Source organism: Buteo buteo, chromosome 11, assembly GCF_964188355.1.
Source record: "Buteo buteo chromosome 11, bButBut1.hap1.1, whole genome shotgun sequence".
In the NCBI taxonomy this organism is placed as follows: Eukaryota; Metazoa; Chordata; class Aves; order Accipitriformes; family Accipitridae; genus Buteo; species Buteo buteo.
The window spans coordinates 10,664,272-10,676,927 of NC_134181.1; the positions used below are offsets into that span (position 1 = coordinate 10,664,272).

Here is a 12,656-nt window from a genome sequence, read left to right on the forward strand (position 1 = left end):
ATTGTATTTTAAAAGGCACAAACCAACCAAACATCCTAAGGACCCTCCCTCAAGAGGATAACGTTTTTGAACGTTATTAATGGGGAAACAAAAACATCTTGCTGATGCTTTTTTTCCTAACACATCTCATCCGCTTGCTTTTGCTGCTCACGTTATTATCCTGCTTAAAAATACGCAGGAAACCGAGAAGCGCAGGGCCGAGGTCGCCTGGCCCGCCCTCAGCACCTCATCGGCGCCGTGAGGCAGCCAAGGGCACGGCTCCATTGACCGAGCGCGGGGTAGCTGAGGTGACGGGAGGCTCCGGATGCCCGCCCCCGGGGACCTCTCCTCACCCCTGGGCCTGGCGGCAGCTCCGGAGCGAGCTTTACCTCGCCCCTCCGCGGCTGCGCCCGAGCTTGCCGGCGGAGGAGCTGCTGCGGCCCAAGGCAAGCGCTGAGGAGAACATGGCGCGGGGGCGGGAGGGAGGCCGGGCTCGGCTCCACGCGCTTCATCCGTCCCGCCGTGTCCTGACAGGAACCCGCGCGCCGCCCCCCGCCGCGGCAGTTACTCGGGGCGGGGCGCCCAGGGCGGCCGTGGCGTCGGAGGCGCGGGTTGGGCGGCGGGGCTGTCAGTCAGCTCCCACCGCCCGCGCCGCGCCGGCCAGCCCGGAACCTGCAGGCGGCGGGGGTCGCGTGGCGGCTGTCTGCGGCCGGTGGGTGCGCCCGGGGGCGCCGCGCGGGGTGGGCTGAGGGGGGCGGGGGGGGCGAGCAGCCGCCTGAGCGGGGCGGGGGAGGCGGGAAGAAGGCGCCGCCGCCGCGAGGGTGAGCCGCGCGGGGGAGCGGGGGCCGCCCGCCCTTCCGCCGTGGCACCGGCTGAGCCGGGCAGGGGGCGATGTCACGGGGCAGAGGGAGCGGAGCCGGGCCTGACTTGACGAGGCAGCCCTGACGGCAGCGGGAGGAGGCAGCCGCGGGGGCAGAAAGGCCGTGGGGCGGCTCCGCGGGGAAAGGTCCGCGGGGGTGTGTGAGGGGCAGGGTCTGCGCGTCATGGGGTAATGCGGGGCGGGGTGTGAGGGGAAGGGTCTGTGCGTGATGGGGTACGCGGGGCGGGGTGTGGGGTCAGTGAGGGGGCGGTGTGGGGTAGGGGCCGGGGAGGTGAGGAGCTGGGGGGGTGGTGGGGTAGGGGTTGGTGCGTGTGGGCAGTGTCGGGAGAGTGCGTGAGGGGAATATGGGGTGGGGTGGGGGACCGTAAAACTGAATGTAATGGATATCTGTTATTCTGTTGGAAAAAGCGGGCGTTCCTCTTCCATGAGCCCCCAGTGCGTACCCCGACTTGCCAGCAGCGAGCAGGCTGTGTTAGGGGGGCAGTTTGGGTTTTGGTGATTACACGAATTCAGCTGGTGAGGAAGTGCCCTGTTTGGTGCTGAAGTGGTAGGTGTGCCAGGCGGGGAGAGTAAGGTTTATGTAATTGGCTCTTACATAATGGTCTTTACCACATCGCTTTTATTAGCACTGCTACCGTGTTTTAACGTGGCTTGTGCTGGGGTGGCTATTGGGTGCAGGTGGGTGTCCTGGGCAGAAGCAGTGAAGTCTGTAACAGTGCGACTGGGTAGGAACCTGAGGATGTGAAAATTGTAGTTATGGACAGTGAGTAGGGATGGTTCAGAAATGTGCTCCAGGACTGATCGATACTACCTGACCTTAGGCAAACACATGTCTAAATGGTATTAGGCAACTCTGCTTCTAGGAAAAAAACCACCACCTTGCTGTGTCTGTCAGCCAGCTGATTCGAACAGGGTAAGTTTGTTTGAAACGCTGTTTCTATCGGCTTTTTGAGTGAAGAACATGAAATTGTCATTGTTTCAATCTTATGTGGCTCAGAAGGGTGGGAAGAGAAAGAAGAAAAAAAAGGATGGGGAACAGCCTGGGAAAGGTTAAGAAGCACAAAGGCTTGTCTTGCACTGTTGGTGCTTTTTGGGTTTAGCTGATGCTGGAGTTACTCAGCTGTCTTCCTATTAGCTTTATTTGGTTGTGTTCCCTCTGCGGTACAACAAAAGGTGTCAGTTTTGTTGAGAGTTGCCAGTGTCCCAGGAGACTGCAGGCGAGCCTTGAGCAATGAACTGGCATTGCCTTGCCTTTTCCATCTGCTCTCCTGACATCAGTAGTAAAATTATGCTGTGCCTTTGCCTGTCCTCATAGGGTCCCCAGAATTATAGCGGTGGGGTCCTTGTTAGAATGGCTTGTCTACTCTTTTCTGTTGTTAAGCCAACAGTGTTTCTGTGGCACACTTCAGAATTGTTTTGTGACGCTTTTGAAATGGGACTTCAGTAAAGTCCTTGGGTTGTATCAGTAGGCCTTTTGTTTAGAATAGTTCAAATTTGTTTTTAGCTCCTGCTGATTTCTTTGAAAGACTTTCATGCAACTGTCTGGGCTGGCTTCTTGTTATTTCTCATGAACTGCCCAGCTGAAAAAAACCAATATTGCAGTAGTATGTAGCATCTTTGGCCTGAGACCTAGAGCACATGGTGCTACAGGCTGCCTGAAAGTGGTTCAGAGCTCACAGAAAACTGTATTGTTCTAACTGGCTGCTAGCATGATCTTTTGGGAGTAATTGTATTTGCAGTGCTGCTCTCCATTTACCTTTTGAAATCCATGGGGCAAAATTCTATTGTGGAGTAAGCATCTGGTTGTGCTTAGCAATTTCGCACAGCTTGAATGCCTTATTTAAAGCAGGAGACAATATGACGGACCTCCCCCATGGCAAGTGAAGAATTTCAGCTGTTCAGGTACACTAGATTTTAGTGCTGTTGGCAGCAGAGCTCGTCACTGCTGCTTGTTCTAATTGCACTCCAAATGAACAATCCAAATTGTAAACCTGTAAAAGCTGTCAATTTAACTGTGCTATAACTTTCACTGCATCAAAATGCTCAATGCTCTGATAAATGCATTAATTAACCAGCAGTTGAATCTGCCTTCAGTGGCGCAAAAAAATCCTACCTGTGTGAAGGTTGGTTAAGACCTTGAAGGTAAAAAAAAAAAGAACAGTCGAGCTTACAAGCTGGAACAGAATTGGAAAGGTAGACTAGCTTGTTCTAGATGTGAGGATCATGGCGATTCATATAAACCATTAATTTGCCACATCTTTCAGTTTTTCTGGAGGGTTTGAGTACTGATTTTCTCTTGGTTTTGTTATTTAGAGTGTATTAAGAGAGTTGTACTCTAGCAGGCTTTTTTAAAGTTGCACATTAACTGTCACTTAAGTTCCTATTTTCTAACTTGTTGGATCTGTTTGTTTTGTGTCATGTTAGACAAGGCTTTTCACTATACAGTTTACAATTACATTTTTTGTAATGTTGGAATTTCTTCTTAGCCTTGCCACGATGAGGAAAAACATGCCTGGAAAAGAAAAAGTAGCTTTTCTGATGAGTTAGCTGGAGAGGGGCAGTCATATCCTAAGGTTATAATTCAGTGATGGAAATTATATCACTTTTAAGATGCCTCTGTCTATAGTGGTCTTTTTTAGAAAAAAGTTCTGAATATTTCCGTGAGCTCTAGACTTACTTTTGTATTGCTATATAGAAAGCTTCTTGTGAACCTTCTAAGTTTTATACCTTTCCTATTCTTATATTCCAGGCTGTAAGGACATTCTGTGTTACTGAAGGAAGGTGCTCCTATTTGTGGAGTGACTTATAATGTCAAGAACTGTATCATCCTGGATCTTAAGCTCAGCAAGAAACAGCATTGTTTTACAAGGAAAAGGACGTTTGTACTCCATCTGTATCCCAAATAGAAACAAGATAAAATGGAAGCTTGTTTTCTCCAAAACACGTCTCTACCCTGCTGGGAGCTGCAGCTTAGATAATACTTTCTCCTTAAAAAAAGCATTCCGACACACTTCCACCGAAGAAGAACATTTCTCTTTCCAGTTGTCTCCATCACAAATCAATGATATACTCAGAGCAGGTGAATTATCCCATAAAATACTGGATTTGAATGGTAAAAATGCAAATTCTGTGTTGAAGTTTGAAAGTAACCAGTTGGCATCCAACACCCCTATTGAAGACCGCAGAAGTGCAGCCACATGCTTGCAGACCAAAGGGATGATGTTTGGAGTCTTTGATGGCCATGCAGGTTCTGCGTGTGCTCAGGCAGTAAGTGAGAGACTGCTCCATTATATAGCAGTTTCTCTCATGTCTCGGCAAACCTTGGAAGAGATCGAGCTTGCTGTGGACTGCATGAAACCAGTTCTGCCTATTCTGCAGTGGCACAAGCATCCAAATGATGTAGAGTATCGAGAAATAACTTCACAATATTTTGAAAACCTCCGGGTTTACTGGCAACACTTACTGGACCTAGACACTGAGCCAGGATTTAGTTTAGAAGAAGCCATGATATGTGCATTCAAACGGTTAGACTCGGATATATCACTGGAAGTTCAGGCTCCCCAGGAAAATGAATTGATGAGGAATATTGCCCTTCAAGTAGCTTTTTCTGGTGCAACAGCCTGTGTAGCTCACATTGACGGTGTTCACTTACATGTTGCAAATACTGGTGATTGCAGAGCAATTTTAGGTGTTCATGAAGAAGACGGAACGTGGTCTACTCTCCCTCTGACCCGAGACCACAATGCCTTTGATGAACTTGAAATTAGAAGACTGAAGAGAGAACATCCTAGATCTGAGGAGAAAACCCTATTTGTGAATGACAGATTACTGGGGATTCTTATGCCCTCCAGAGCTTTTGGAGATGTGCAATTAAAATGGAGTAAAGAATTGCAACACAGTGTTCTCGAGAATAGCTGTGATGTTGAGTCTTTAAATATTTATCAGTACGTTCCTCCAAACTACCATACACCCCCTTATTTAACTGCAGAGCCTGAAGTCACATACCACAAATTAAGAAGCAAGGATAAGTTTCTAGTTATTGCTTCGGATGGACTATGGGAGATGCTAAGTAATGAGAAGGTTGTAAAACTTGTTGCTGGGCACCTTACAGAGCTTAATGTGCAGAAACCACAACTGGCTTTTGAGAAACCAGTTAATTTGGGTTATATGCACAGCTTGTTACTTCAGAGGAAAAACAGAGGCATTGCCTCACTTGACCAGAACATAGCTACTCATTTAATAAGGCATGCAATTGGAAGTAATGAGTATGGGGAGGTGGACCAAGAGAAACTTGCTGCAATGCTAACACTGCCTGAAGACCTTGCAAGAATGTACAGAGATGATATCACTGTTACTGTGGTGTATTTTAATTCAGAAACAATTGAAAATTACTACAGAAACAATGAATAGAGACTTGAACTGCTGTTGTTCTATACCACTAGCCAACTTTGATACTGAAACCATGATTGTTTTTCTCTGATAGTCAAGCTGCTACCAGTGTTATGGTCTGGAAGTTCCTAAATCTTTTTGTTACTTACTAGTCTTGAAAATAACTTTCTAGAAGTGAGTTTGGTGCAAGTTCCCTGGGTTTCCAGGTCTGTACACACTGAAGAAACATGTTTTGATAAAAGCTTACTGAAATGTAATTGAACTAAAGATTGCTGACCCAGTTCTGATTCCATGGGAACCACTGGTAAAACTTTCCAAATGAACAAATGAGAGAAATTTCACTGAGACTGGTACAATTTAATAGAGATGGATAATACCTGTAGCTGCATGGAGTGTAAGAAAGTTTATGCTCTTGTGTGAAATGAGTAGCGTCCTATTGAAGCACTGTAACTGAATTAAATAAATAAACAAACTACCGAACCTTTATTTGGTGTAACGGTGTCAGATACTTTAATAAATTGCCTTGTATATGCGAAGACAACACTAAAGAAGGCTGTTCGAAGAGCCCTGGGATTGTCAGACATTTTTTTTCCTAATTATTTTTTGTAAGCTAGGAAACAAAATCATATTTTCTTCTGCAACTATTTTGAAGCGTGAATGTGTATTCTCTTAACTCTGTGTGTGGATTTGTGTGACAATTTACAGCTCAAACACACGAGGGACTTCACGATTCCCTGTTTAGGAATTAACAGTACTAAAGCATTTAGGTGTTTCACTTGCTTAAAGAATATACCCTTTTATTAAGTATTGATCTATGAAGTGCTGTGCATCAAATCTACCAACTGTAATTTAAATTAAGTTTGACAGATCCAGAAGTTCAAAAATCCATCTAAATGTAAATACAGCAAAAGAGAGAACACCCTTCTCTTCAGATTTAACTTAGAAGAGTGAAATAACAGTGCTGATATTTCACCAAAATAAATATGTTTAATCTTTATTTTACTCTTATTCTTGCCTTTGGATACCAGCTTTTCCTTATAGGTGCAGAGTTATTTTCTCTAACGAATATATGTTCTAATCTCTAAATGTATGCTTTGGTGTATTTTACAAGGGTTTTATTTTATTCTGTGCTTTCTAGAGTGCCAATCCAAGCTTGCAAATTAGCTGTATTTTCTTAAATTTCACATATGCTGTTCTCTAGTGACTCTTTTCCTTGTTTACGCACAGCAGTAACTGTTGCCCACAAGAATGTGCATACTGGGAATATAGGACTGTTTACTGCTGTTGCTACTGAGTAAGAACTCGTATGAGTGCAGCAGAGCAAATAAAAATATTGCTGCTTTTTTTCCCTGAATTTCACTTAAAATAAAAGTGTTATCCTTCTGCAGTTTAGCAGATGAAAAAGTGCTTAATTTTTTTCTCAAGATCTTAAGTAGGTGAGATCTTGGGGCATAAACTGGCAGCAGTTGTGGGTTTGGGGCTTGTTGTATACTTTTCCTCCAGATGAAAATTCTCAGTGCTTTTTCAGGCATTTAAAAATCTGTTTTGAAGATAGGTTAGAAGGAAAATAAAAGTGTTTAAAAAATATTCATGCTTTTGACTCTTCAGGATTGACCTGTAATTCAGTGCTACAATTGCAATCACTGAAGGCATCCTTAGAAAGCCTCTGTTCTGGAAAACTAATTTACTCTTAAGTTTTCTTCATCTAGCACATTTTGGAGTACATACAGCAATTCAACCTGGAGGCAGGTAGCCCTATTTTTCAGGTAAAATAAGTAGGTCTGTTGCCGTTGATATCTACAAAACAGGATTGCCTCAAGAAATCTCACGCTTAGATCTTGGTGATGGGCTGCAGGAAGACTTTAGGTATGTGCAAGATGTTACAGAGGTTGTTGAAATTCTCATTGCTTGGGTTCAACTTACTTTAAAGTCTGCCTTCATCCTTGAGGCTGGTACTGCGGAGACTTGAGATTTCATCTGCCAGAAAAAAGGCAGTGAAGGTCAGGCCCTGTGTTAACCTTGGGAGGGGTCTGGTCTACCTACAAGGCAACTTGAGTGAGGAGGGGAGAGCTCTTCAGCAGCATTCCTGAACCCTTTTGGCTTTAAGTGGGCTGTTTTGTTCGCTCTTACAAATCCTTCTGTGTGATTAGTTACATGCTTCATTGCTTGAAATTTAGACATAAAGCAGTAAAAGAATGCATTTCTAGACTACCTCTCAATAGAGAAATTACTTAACAGTGTAGCTAAAGGGACAAAGGGGCTAAACCATATTAAAGCTGATATGAAGTGATACACTTTTAATGAAGATAATCTGGAAAACTTTTGATGTAGAACAAACCTGCGACTGCAAAAAGTAATGTAGCAAACCAGCTAGTATAGTCATAAAATAAAAATAAGCTGTTTTGTTCTTTTCACCACCCAGTGGTGAAATCTAGGTTGTCTTTTGAAAGAGTCATTGTAGCACTATGTCATTATAAGTATTACTCCTGGATATGTTATTGTACATGGGTTGTTGTAACTGCAACTGCAGATTGCTAATGATTGTTTTGGGGAACATGTCTGAAAGTAAGAAAGGTACTATTTCTAATTTCATGTTAGTTTTGCTCAGTTTGATGTGCAATGCTGTAATTATCCTACAGTGGAAAAGGATAACATTAAACAACTAGTTAGAGAGGGTTTGGGGGGGAGGGTGTTTGTTGGTTTTGTTGGTTTTTTTTGGTTTTTTTTTTTTCTTTTTAATTGCAGATCACGGATTTAACTGCATACTCCCTGGAATTTGTTGCAGGCCAGTGAAAGCAACCCTACCCCAATACTTGTGATAAGGAACATAATGATTCTACCTGTTTGAATTGGATCATAGACATTTTCGTCTCTAACTGCAAACACAGCTAATGGGCATTAATGAAAGCAGTATTTTGTATCTTGGAGGGAGAATCATCAATGTTTAAATGAAGGAACTAAATGCATTAATCTGCTCCTGCAAGCACAATGATGTGAAAATTTGATAGCACATTTAGACGCAAGTCCTGCAATATTGAAAATATGTTGGAACAAACATCTCTGCAGGCAGTCTGTTTGGTTTAGGTTAGATGATAGTTCTGCTTGGCATTTGTTTTCTTTATTTCCATAGCAGTCCAGAGAAGCAATAGTCAAAACCACAGTCACTCAAATTCTGTCTCTCAAAATGTGGTGTTATGGTCATTATGACTCTTAAGTAAAACATCTGAGGCTAAGCACTGATGTAAATACTAGAAAAAAAAATTATTTTCTTCCCTAAAACTTAAACCTTGGGTTGAAATACAACTTGGGTTAAAATGATGATGCTTATTTATGTTTAAGTATTCAGGCCTCTGTAATGTATTTGGAGTTTGGGGGGGGGGCAGGTTTTTTTGTTTGTTTTGGTAACTTATTTGTAAGTAGTGATGGGGATTGCTGGTTTTGTAAGTAAAAATATTCATTTCACACTTAAAACTAATTTCTATTAAATGGATGAAAGACAATGTTTCGGTTGCTGTACTGGAATCTGGCATTCTTTCTGCTGAATGCTCCTATGAAAAGATGCCAGATTCCAGGTCAGAGAGCGTAAATGTTCAAGCTGGGGTAAAAGTAAATAGTTTGAGTAGGCATTGTGAGTTTGCTGGAGTGTTTGTAGCTCTGTGGTTTTCCCACAATGGAATTAATTGTTAATACATAGAAGTAAGGACATCTTGATACTAGAGGTTCCACTAAATTAACCAGTCAGCAGAGGGAGCACGAGTTCACTGGCCAAAATATCCAAATTGTGCTTTATTTAATTTGACAATCTACGTAAAAATATTATAACTTTGATAGGCTTACATGCACATATCTGTTCATCAGCAGTTAAAACATCATTGTAACATTAACATCAAGTATGTGTTGTAATTGTCTTAAAAGTAATGCAAAAATCCCTACAAATACAATATCTATAGAAACATTGATTAAATTCTTGAATTACAACAGACCAGTAGCAAGGCAAATGTTCATGTACTTAGTATTTGAGGCTTAATTTTATTTCCATTAATTCCAAGTGTTTGTCTTTTGGGGGGGGGTAAAAGAGAAAAGAAAATTATTTGGGACAATTTTCTTTTTTTCTTCCAAAAGAAGATATTTGTCTAAACTTTGAGGAAGAGGTTTTTGGTATTGTTTTAGTCGAACAGAGGTTCTCTGTTCAGAGCTATAATTGTACTGAGAACTAAAAGGAGAACTGTGCACACCTTGTGCTTTTTTCAGATATCAATTGGTCGCGCTGGTGGTGTGTGCTCTGTACTACCACAGGCTTAATACTTCAGTAGAAAGTAGAAGAGTAAAAATGCAAGGCATGTGTTTCTCTTGGTGTGACATGGAAACAAAAAAGTTTTTCCTTCTTTATATCTGTTGCGGAGAGGTTAACCTTCAAAGAAGTAGTATTGTCAAATAAAACACTTGAAATTTTACTAAATATTTGTCTTTATCCTGAAGAACCAGGTCAAACTGCTACTGTTGGATCTCTGCGGTTGTCAGTCAGGTAAGAGTTAGTCTTATTTCTTATTGCACTAGTTAATTGCTGCTCAGAGACTTTATGGCCCATTGGCCTGCACTACAGCACCATGCTAACAGGTGGTGGGGTCTCTACTCAAGTCTGGCTTCTTTGAGCCTGTGCTGTCAGAGACTCTCAGAATGCTTTCACTGAAGCTCTTTAACAACTTGAGGGAAAAAGATGATTGGGAGCCAAGCAGTTGTGGAAAGGAAGCATAATTATGGTTTCTATTTGGGTTAAGCAAACTCAACTGGACACTTTTCTTAAAGAGAAAAAAAAGTACTTTTTTGCCTTCTGGTGAGCTTTTTTGAATTAGAAATAATGGAGAGGGGAACAATGTGGCCAACGAGCAATGCTTAAAAGGGTACTGGGACCCTAGGCAGCAGATAAGTGGATCATAAAGCATGCTTCTCATGCCTCCCTGCTGAAATTTTGGAGCCAATCCTATAAGGACTTGTTCTAGAGCGGGTTGGTTCAGACTCTGACTTCGTACTTCTCTCAAATCAGCCAAAAGATGCTAGCAGTGGAAACAGTTCTTCCTGGCTGCAGCCTACTGAAGTGCATCAGAAACCAGCATCTTACTGTCAGTTCAGGGGGGTTCGGAGCTCCGATGGTGGAGCATTTGACATGCTCTTTTCTATTTTTGTTCAGTGTGCTTTCCTTCATGCTCTCTGAAATGGTCTTTGTTGCTTTGAGGTGCCTCTTATATCATTAATTCATGCTCCACAGTTCTGTGGTGTCTTTCTTAACAAAAAGGATTTTCATTTCAGTGCTTTACGGAATAAATCTTTGATTTCGTACCTGCAGAACCGAGGTTGGCCAGAAGATGTCATCTGATCTTTGCAAAAGGAGAGCTGTGTTACGAATTAAGTCTCTCTTGCTGTTACATTTGTGTTCGTAACATAAATTTCAGGTGCTGTTGGAAAATGGAGAAAAACTCCCCACCAGTTACCTACACACATCTTAAAAATTCTATGTGATTTATTAGCACTCCCAGCTTATGAACTGGGTAATCTGAGCAAGAGTTTGATTAACTTTAATTCTTTGCCAAAACCAAGTTTTAATGGCCCGAGTACCCTAAGCGGTTAAGCTGTGTGGAAAACAGTCTCCTTGTCCTGGCACTGCTAGGTACAAGAACACGAAAGTGAAGCCAAGAGGCACCTGTCTGAGTTTCCTGAAGAATCTTCAATTGCACAAGAAGAAAAGATGCTTCCTAAGCTGAGGAAGTCTTTGTTCAACCTTTACCTGGGTGTCTAGCTCCTGCTGTTGTGCAGCTCAGAAGCTGCAGGTGGCCGCAGCTGCTGCATGGCTACACTATGGCTTAGGTTGTTTGGACAAACTTCTAGTCTGGAAATGACATTGAAATGCTCCTGGAGGAGCTTGCTGCTGTGAGGAGATGGGGATCTACTTTCAGTCTAGGTGTTCGCAGAGGTGGTTCAACCTCTTTGTCAGCTGGGATCCTTGAGTAAGATGAGGGACTGAGAAATAAATCAGTGTTTGGTTTTGTCATGGTTTAACCTCAGCCAGCAGCTAAGCACCATGCAGCTGCTCACTCACTTCCCCTCCACCCAGTGGGACGGGGAGAGAATCAGAAGGAAAAAGGTAAAACTTGTGGGCTGAGATAAGAACAGTTTAATAGAACAGAAAGGAAGAAAACAATAATGATAATAATAAAATGACAATAATAATAAAAGGATTAGAATATACAAAACAAGTGATGCACAATGCAATTGCTCACCACCTGTTGGCTGACGCCCAGTTTGTTCCCAAGCAGCGATCCCCCCCAGGCCAACTCCCCCCAGTTTATATACTGGGCATGACATCACATGGTATGGAATACCCCTTTGGCCACTTTGGGTCAGCTGTCCTGGCTGTGTCCCCTCCCAAATTCTTGTGCCCCTCCAGCCTTCTCGCTAGCTGGGCACAAGAAGCTGAAAAGCCCTTGACTTTAGACTAAACACTACTTAGCAACAACTGAAAACATCAGTGTGTTATCAACATTCTTCTGGTACTGAATCCAAGACATAACACTATACCAGCTACTAGAAAGAAAATTAACTCTATCCCAGCCGAAACCAGGACAGGTTTGTTTAGTTGTGCAGGTTTTGGGGTGTTTGTTGTTGGTTGGGGTTTTTTTGGTTTGGTTTGGTTTTTTTTTTTCTTTTTTTTTTTTCTTTTTTTCTTTTATCTGCAGTTCTTTCTTGTGGACATAGTTGCCTGTACTGGATGTAGCTTATCAAAACTTGCATCTCTTATGTATTCTCACTGTTGTTCTTTCCACCTCTTACCTCTCTCTTTCTTCTCTTCCCATTACTCCATGGTGTTTCATTTTCTATTTATTGTTCTGGGCAACTACTTCAAGAAAAAGGGGCAACATTGCATTTTTTAGAGCAATATGACAAGGGCAATGTGACTTTCTTCTACACACAGCAGGTGAGGGAATTCTAGTGTGACAGGACGTGCTTTCAGCCAGGTGCGTACGTGAGTGATCCTACAGTCCTATAGCAAAGCTTTTTCAACTGTTTGCTGCTGTTACAGTAATGCAGTATAGCACAGCAAATAACAAAGATCTGAAGTGCTGGGTGATGCAGAGTAATTGCTTTTTGTCCTTTTTGTTATCACAGAAAAAGTAATACATCCTCCTCATAACCCAACTTTACCTTCCATTTAATCCCAAACTTCAGCCTGAGATATGTTTGAGTCTCTGTTTCTAACCACTTACCATGAAAGTAAAATAACCAGACAGTACTGGCAACTCAACTGAGAAATTAAAATGATGGGCAGTAGTGGGGCAGAAAAAAGCTGCGGCGTTTGGGCTACAGAGTTGATCCTCCATGGGCTTGCTCCATACATGGACTTGGGTCAGGTTCT

General features: G+C 42.7%; 1 protein-coding gene across 5 annotated transcripts; it reads left to right on the forward strand.

Annotated features, from left to right (window-relative positions):
* Positions 1–630: 630 nt before the first annotated feature.
* On the forward strand, positions 631–5,853 carry PDP2 (pyruvate dehydrogenase phosphatase catalytic subunit 2). Of its 5 annotated transcripts, none has more exons than XM_075040022.1 (3): positions 638–691; positions 1,681–1,772; positions 3,609–5,852. In XM_075040022.1, exon 3 carries the CDS (start codon positions 3,668–3,670, stop codon positions 5,267–5,269), a length of 1,602 nt encoding a protein of 533 aa, XP_074896123.1. In that variant the 5' UTR covers positions 638–691; positions 1,681–1,772; positions 3,609–3,667; the 3' UTR covers positions 5,270–5,852. The 5 variants fall into 5 exon arrangements, with proteins under 5 accessions (XP_074896127.1, XP_074896123.1, XP_074896125.1 ...); XM_075040024.1 differs by having other exon boundaries at positions 671–691; positions 1,707–1,772; XM_075040023.1 differs by lacking the exon at positions 638–691 and adding an exon at positions 830–985.
* The last annotated feature ends 6,803 nt before the right edge of the window (positions 5,854–12,656 follow it).